General features: G+C 42.6%; 1 protein-coding gene across 5 annotated transcripts in view; it reads right to left on the minus strand.

Moving 5' to 3' along the window:
• The window catches only part of manba (mannosidase, beta A, lysosomal), a 228725-nt gene extending 224845 nt beyond the window's left edge, over positions 1–3880 (minus strand). For 3 of the 5 annotated variants that reach the window (XM_043674528.1, XM_043674527.1, XM_043674529.1), the window contains exons 1-2: positions 3500–3880; positions 2950–3044 (exon numbers count right to left, since the gene is read on the minus strand). In XM_043674528.1, coding sequence (XP_043530463.1) covers positions 2950–3044; positions 3500–3751 — 347 coding nt within the window. In that variant the 5' untranslated portion in view covers positions 3752–3880. The remainder of the gene's footprint in view (positions 1–2949; positions 3045–3499) is intronic. The other 2 variants (XM_043674526.1, XM_043674525.1) reach the window with 1 other exon arrangement.
• Positions 3881–8491: the final 4611 nt, after the last annotated feature.

Raw genomic sequence — 8491 nt, forward strand, 5'->3', positions numbered from 1 at the left:
CGGGAAGATCATTGCCAACGGTACTGCAATTTCCTCTCTTGCTTCCCACATAATCCTAGGATATATCCCGTCAGGCCCGGGGGACTTGTCTATCCTCAAGTTGTTCAAAATGTCCAACACATCTTCCTTCCTAACAGGTATCTCTTCTAGCTTACCAGTCCATTTCACACTCTCCTCTTCTACAATACGGTCCCTCTCGTTCGTAAATACTGAAGAGGAGTACTTGTTCAAGACCTCTCCTATCTCTTCCGACTCAATACACAGTCTCCCACTACTGTCCTTGATCGGACCTATCCTCGTTCTCGTCATTCTCAGGTTTCTCACATATGCATAAAATGCCTTGGGGTTATCCTTGATCCTATCCGCCAACGATTTTTCATGCCCTCTCTTAGCTCTCCTAATCCCTTTCTTCAGGTCCCTTCTGGCTATCCTGTATCCTTCCACTGCTCTGTCTGAATCCTGTTTCCTCAACCTTATGTAAGCCTCCTTCTTCCTCTTTACCAGACATTCAACCTCTCTCGTCAACCAAGGCTCCCTCACACGACCATTTCTTTCCTGCCTGATAGGTACATACATATCATGGACACGTCGTATCTGCTCTTTGAAAAAGTTTCACATTTCCACCACATCCTTCCCTGACAGCCTATGCTCCCAACGTATGCTCCTCAAATCCTGCCTTACAGCATCGTAATTTCCCTTCCCCCAATTATAAAATCTACCTTGTTGTGCGCACCTATCTCTCTCCATAACCAAGGTGAAAGTCACAGAATTGTGGTCACCATCACCAAAATGTTCACCCACTAACAAGCCCACCACTTGTCCCGGTTCATTACCGAGTACCAAATCCAATATGGCCTCCCCTCTGGTTGGACAATCTACATACTGCGTTAGAAAAGCAGTATGTTCCGAGGCGGAAGATGAGGCGTTCTTCCTCCAGGCGTCTGGTGGTGAGGGAGCGGCGGTGAAGGAGGCCCAGGACCTCCATTTCCTCGGCAGAGTGGGAGGGGGAGTTGAAATGTTGGGCCACAGGGTGGTGTGGTTGATTGATGCGGGTGCCCCGGAGATGTTCCCTGAAGCGCTCTGCTAGGAGGCATCCAGTCTCCCCAATGTAGAGGAGACCGCATCGGGAGCAACGGATACAATAAATGATATTAGTGGATGTGCAGGTAAAACTTTGATGGATGTGAAAAATGCCTATCTAGTCCTTTTACAATTGCCACTATAGCCCTGTCATTCTTCTTCCTCCCTTCTTGTGCAGCAGAAACATCCATGGTGCTAGGGCCTCCAAGCAGAGCAGGGGCAGCAGTGGCTGGAGGACCAAGCAGACTGGATAGTTGATTGGGAACTGGTGCAGGCGGTCAGTGGCTTGAGAGCCTGGGCAGACCAGGGTGAAAGCCCTCTGCGCTGATCTGAATGTAATGCTCATCTTTTTAACTTTATTCTCATTTTTCTAACATATACAATGAACTATAAGTAATGTAGCTTGTTTTCCTTTCTTTTTCCCTTTATTTCTATGTTTTGTATCTGAGATAAATAACTTGGTACTTTGTACCTAAGATGGTGCCATTTGGGGCGTCATTGTAAACTTTTGACTGTACCCCTGTACTTCCGTACTTGAGTACACCTGACAATAAAGGATACTTCTAATTTGACTTCCGCCACCTTCCCCTGCAGTCATCTCCCCAAACAGTATCCAAAATAGTATGTGTGTTAGACAGGAAGATGGCCAAATGGAGACACCTCCAATACTTGCCTTCCTCTACTCTGCTTGGGTGTCACCCATGCCCTTTCTGCCTACTCAGTCTGCAGCTGCGGTCTGACCACCTCACTGAACGTGCTACCCATGTCTTGCTCAGTATTGCAGACACTACACAGTGAGGTCACTCGCAGCTCCAGCTCCAAAATGAGCTTCACCTGCAGCTGGAGACACTTCCTGTACACGTGGTCATCAGGGACAACTGAGGTTTCCATGATTTGCCACACAGCACAAAAGGAGCATTTCACAGTTGTAAGCTCTCTGCCATGACTTCACTTAAGATCCTCAGTTACTCCCTTTCATTAGAAAAAAAGCAATTATGCTTATGTAAGAATACAATTGACTTACTTCCCTTACCCTACATTGTTTACTTACATCAGGAAAAAGGAACAGGATTTGGTCATTCAACCCTTGAGCGTGTTTCACCATTCAATGAGATCATGGTTGATCGTGGCTCCATGGTTTTTAGTCCATATCCCTACACCTATTCTAAATTTATCTAACTCTGACACAGCATCCACTACCATTTGTGGAAGAGTTCCAAACGCTTATCATCCTTTGTTTGTTACTTTATAACATTGGCCCTGACTTTCATTTAGTCCAGTTGTTTCTCAGTTAATCCCTTCCTCCAAATAAAAACATAAGTGCAGGAAATTGGGATTAATGCACTTTTAGTGGTAGTTATGTTGGTGCCAAATTCATGGGTCGAAGGGTCTTTTCTGTGCTGTATGAATGAATCTGTGCCTGTGAATTTTTTAAAATCCAAAATCAATCCACACATGACTTCCGTGTGATGTCACTGTTTGATTTGTTTTCCAAACCAGCAATCCCCTCTCTAAATCCACTTTGTCAAGATTCCTTCAAGATCGCCACTTTAATGAAAACACTCACCTAGTCTACCAAACACCAAAGAGACTCTTGTTCTGAAGAAAGGTCACTGAATTCAAACACTAACTAACTCTGTTTCCCTCCACAGATGCTGCCAGAACCGTTGAGTTTCTCCAGCAATTTCTGTTGCTCCAGAAGATACAAGTCTCGCTTGTCCAACCTACCCCAAATGTCAATGTGCAAGAATCTAATTCTAAATAAACAGATCACAAGGTTATAGATATATGCTACTGGAGTTACCAGTCCCAGCAACCACTGATTTTCTCAGTTCCACAGTTCAGACTCTCAGCAACTGCAAAGCTCACCTGACATCAGGCGGTAACATAAATATCCGACTATATGTCCAATTTTCCAACACAATCCATCTATAGGCATCATCGTTAAACCTATAATAAGGATCCTGCAAGTAAAAACACAGGAGTTAGATGAACACTTTTGCAAGTTTTCTTTTGATATTCTTCTAAAATTTGAGATAACATCCTTTGGATTTTATTTTAAGGACTGACAATTTTTTAAAAATTGATAACATTGGTTGAATTGTGCCGTGCCTCGCCCCCGCCCCGTGCAAGCTGTCCTCTCCAGTATCGGTTCTGACCCTCTCTAGTGTCAATGTTTTCCCTCACTGTCAGTGCTAACCACCCAAGGCCAGTGTTTCCCCCACTGTCAGTGCTAACCACACAAGTCCAGTGCTTCCCCCACTGTCAGTGCTAACCACCCAAGGCCAGTGTTTCCCCCAGTTCAGTGCTAACCACCCAAGGCCAGTGTTTCCCCCAGTTCAGTGCTAACCACCTCCCTGGCCCCGCCCATCCTTTTATGGTGCTGTGCTCTGGGTAGGCCCCGAGTCCCCGGTCTCACCTCAATGACGCCCCGGGACAGCAGGGCGCTGTGCACATTCCCGGGGACCGTGGCCCCCGACAGCCGGACGCTGCCGTTCGCATTGCGGATTTTCCAGCTGCTTCCCGCCAAACTGTGAACTTCCGGCCGGAGCGCGGTCCGCTCACAGGCCGCGGCCGCTACCAGCAACAGGGGAAGGAGGAACCGGGCCGGGGCCGGGGCCGGGGAGGGGGAGGGGGAAACGGCCCGAAGAGGAACCCGAGCTCCTGCCATCGCCTTTGGCCCCGAGAAAACGGCTCGGTGACCCCTGACCTTGCAGTCACCTCTGACCCCCGGGGGCGAGGTTTAATTCTGACCACCTGGTCAGTACAGCACTGAGCACTCAGTGACCCTCCATCCACCTGCTGAGTTTCTCCAGCACACTCTGCTTGTGCTCCATCTGTTCTAGTCCAATTTTCCAGCATTTCTCCCATTGTGAGATAGATACCATTTTTAGGATACTTTCAGGTACTGAGATTCAGATACCTGCCACACACCAGCTGGAAAAAAAATTCTTCCTTAAATTACCTTTAATGTATGGGTCTGATTGTTGGGATCGACCCTATCTGTACTCTCCATAATTTTGTACATCAGTCAAGTTCCCTCTGCCTTTGCTCAAAGATAACTGCCTCAGCCTCTGTCGTCCATCTTCATAGCTGAATTATTCCAGCCCAGGTAACAGCCTGATAAACCTCTCCTACACCCTTTCAAGCACAAATGCATCCTTCCTGGAGTATGATGATCATCACTGTACAGGTGTATTGTGTACATTCTTAAACATTTACAATCTCTGGAAATTTTGGTTCATCTTTGCCAGAACAAGGTAACATTCCTCCCCTAGTGTCTTTAGAGTGGAATCTCCCCAACTTAAATGGGTCACAAACTTTCAACACTTTATAAAGTGGACAGTAGTGTTGGCAAATCTGGCTGGGCATAACCTTACATCTGCCCTCCCCAAAAACTGCTGTGGGTCACTCTTAATATGTCACTCGTTCAAATGTTACCCAGTTTGACTTTTGAAAATCTAGTCCTTCTAATGAACCTGTGTCCTCACTCCCAATTGCCTCCTACTTGGGATTTCAAACTTTTCAGAAGTCGAAACATTTTTTATATTAATGGTAAGCTAAATGTTTTGTCAGGCTAAAACGTGCATGGTGGTGGTGGGTGACAATTACTAACTAACAATAAATGCCACGTTTGTATCATTAAAGGTACAGTCACTGCCACAATTCAGCAAAGGTGTAGAGAATAATCTCTTACAAATAGCAACATAAATTTGTTTTAGGTGCTGTTGAGGGACATTGCCTTGGTATCTTGTCAATACAAAGTAAAAGCAAAATACAAAATGGGAAATAAAATGGGGAAATTCAGCAGGTCTCAGACCAGCTGTGGAGAGAAACAAAATTAGTGTTGAGCCAATGATTGCTGTTTGGAACTGAAGGGGACTAGAACATGGTCTTCATTGAGCTGAGATAGTGGAATTGTGGAACAGATGGTGAGGGTACCCAGTGCAGGGTTTTGGGCGGTGGGAGTTGTAGCATAGGACAAAGTTACAGCCAGCTGAAGACAAAATCAAGACCTTGGTTTGACATCTTGCAAAAAGGCATTGCTGGCATGAGATCTGAAATTACATGGTTAAGCAAGACTTAAATTCATTACATTGGTGAGAACAGTAATTAATGGACTGAAAGTCCTTTGGCACATCCTACTACTGCCTTAAAATAAAAGTTATTCAGAAGTATTGAACATCAAGTTCTACATAAGGGCTGACTTCATAAATTTGTATCAGGATATCAGTATTAAAATGTAGTTAAGGGTAATGGGAACAAACCCACACCACTAAACTGCTGATTCATCAACTTACTGTTCATTACTTTATTCAGATATTTTGAAAACGCAGTCAATAACAACCTACCTATACTTCAAGATAGTCAATTTTAGTAGCATCTAAATTAACACAGGCTATTTCCTGACTACTTTACTTCTGCATTACAAAGAAACCTGGCAGAGTAAGTTTCCCACTTCACACAAACTGACACATTTTTGATAACTTGTGAAAAATTTCTGAACTATTTGCTTTGCAAAAGACAGCTTGAAATTGAAAACTTCAAAATTTAAGTTTCGAAAACATTTGGAAAATGGACCAGAGGGGGAAACTTTATTTTACACCCTATTGCATGATGATCAAGAATGCGCTCCTTAGAATGGGTAGCAGCAGTTGGTTCAACAGCAAGCCTGAAATTAAAATTGAATAAATAGCAATAAAAGAAAGAATTTGCAAGCTCATGTGGTATAGATAGAGAGGGAGAATGGTATTTGTAGCTTTTCCAAAGAGCTAACAGTCACTATTTTAAATGGTCACCTCCTCAGGCCTACTTTAATAGTCAGAGATGTAGAGCACGGAAACAGACCCTTTGGTCCAACTCATCCAAGCTGATCAGATATTCTAACCTAATCTAGTCTATTTGCCAGTGGAACGAGTGGAGTGTCAGGCTCCTGGGAGTGGTCATCTACAAGAAGCTTTCTTGGACTCTTCATATGGACACACTGGTTATAAAGGCCCTACACCGTCTCTTCTTCCTCAGGCAGCTAAGGAATTTTGGCATGACGGCGAGTACCCTTGTCAACTTTAAGTATGCCATCCACAGCATTCTGTCTGGATGTATCACTCCCTGGTATGGCAACTGTACCATTCAAGATCGGATATGGTTACAGAGAGTGGTGAACCCGGACAATCACAAAAGCCAACCTCCCATCTATAGAATCCATCTCACCAGGCCTGCTATCAAGAAAAGGCCGCCAGCATTCTCAAAGATCCATCACACCCTGGCAATGCTTTTCTACAACCTCTACCATCAGGGAGAAGGTACAAAAGCCTGAACACACACACACACACATCAGCCAGTTTTGTTACAGTTTCTACCCTACTGTTGTTAGAATACTGAATGGACAAACTCTTAACATTTGCCTGTACCTATATTTTTGTTTTTGCCACTGTTTACCTACAATTTATTTATTTATGCTACTTAATTATATGATCTGCCTGTATTGCTCGCAAGACAAAGCTTTTCAATGTGCCTCAGTATATGTGACAATAAACTCAATTCAACGGCCTCTCTCTCTCTCTAAACCCTTTCTATTCATATACCCATCCAGATGCCTTTTAAATGTTGTAATCATACCAGCCTCCACCACTTCCTCTGGCAGCTCATTCCATACACGCTCCACCCCCTGCATGAAAACGTTGCCCCTCAAGTCCCTTTTATACATTTCCCCTCTCACCCTAAACTTATGCCGTCTAGTTCTGGACTCCCCCACCCAGACGAAAAGACCTATCCATGCCCTTCGTGATTTTATGAATCTCCATAAAGTCACCCCCCTCAGCGTCCAAGGCTCCAGGGAAAACAGCCCCAGCCTATTTAGCCGCTCCCTATCGCTCCAAACTTGGCAACGTCCTTGTAAATCTCTTTTGAACCCATTCAAGTTTCACATCCTTCTGATAGAAGGTTGACCAGAACAGCATACAATATTCCAAAAGTGGCCCAACATTGGTTGACAATCTTTTGAGTAAAGAAATGTTTCATCAGTCCTAAATAACCTATCCAATATTTTGAGACTGTGACCCTTGGTAATTGACTCAATCGAGGGGGAAAACATCCTCCTTGCACCTAAATTATCTAGTCCTTTTTGACTTTCATACATTTTAATCAGATCCGTTCTCTTTCCTCAACACCAGTGAATATAGACCTAGTTCACCCAATTTCTCATCAAAATATATGGATTCATGACAACCAAAGTCTGCCTGACAATATAACTCACTGACTTAAATATAGTCCCTAGAGCAGGTATGAAGAGTATGCAAAAACAGGTGAAGTGCAGAAATGATCTGAGGTAGGTGTTTACGCATGTGTGTAGATAAACTGAAAGAGTAGTGTATCAGTCAAGTACTGAAGAGTAGAACACAAAATCATTGCCCTATTTTTGAACAATGCATGACCTCAATTCTGTAGGATTTGTATTTCGGGGCAGTACCAAGTGAAATGTACATGGCCGCAGCGCACTAAACACTTCTAATCTGAAACAATTTTAAAAGAAAATTTGCGCTACTCTCCAATTCTTCAACTAGGATAAATCTGAAGCTCTTCTTGCTACAGAAGAGTGAGGGAAAAACAAACATGGAATGCAAATAGCAGCTGAATTGCAAACAAATGTATGAAAGAATTCAACAGTGTTTGAAAACACCAAGAAGTCTATCACTGCTAATTTAACTACAGCATTGTTGGTTTGGAATTGGGAAAGTAGAAGGATTAAACTAGGACTTCAAGAAATATAATCAAACAGTAAATTGTTATCAAGAGAAACCCATTCTAATACTAAGAATGTACAGGAAGATCACATTTAAAATAAATGAAATCTTGGAACATCAAGATCACTACCATTTATTATAGAAAGTCAAGGTAAGGGCAAGTGATTTATTGTGTTAAGTGATGTGTTGCTGAGAAAATTCAATTTCTGGGATGCTATGCAAAATTTGAGAAGTAAATAGGATTTGATGTGGAATTTTGCACAGCATTAATTGAATTGTTTAGTTATGTTACAAACCATTAAATTATTCACATCTTTTCCAAATTAAGTGCTCAGATTATTCTTAGGTATCCTACAATCACAGATCATTATCTAGTTTGGAACAAGTATTATTGACAAAGTTTACATTAAAGCATTAACTATATAAATGCCACGGCCAAAATTAGCAGGTTATAGTTTCCATTTTAAAGTCAGACGCATAAAACATGCCAAATTTAAATCAAAAATCAATTGTTAATACAGTTTTGAAACCCTTGCTGAATTTTCATTTTAGTGGTATTTCAATTACTACACCTTCAAAATTGTATAGGTTTGTGACTTTAAGAGGTTACAAATTCCTGAATCTAAACAAATGTAAACTTTGAAAAAATTTAAAAGGACAATTAAACA

The sequence above is a fragment of the Chiloscyllium plagiosum genome, chromosome 32 (genome assembly GCF_004010195.1).
Source record: "Chiloscyllium plagiosum isolate BGI_BamShark_2017 chromosome 32, ASM401019v2, whole genome shotgun sequence".
Classification (NCBI taxonomy): domain Eukaryota; kingdom Metazoa; phylum Chordata; class Chondrichthyes; order Orectolobiformes; family Hemiscylliidae; genus Chiloscyllium; species Chiloscyllium plagiosum.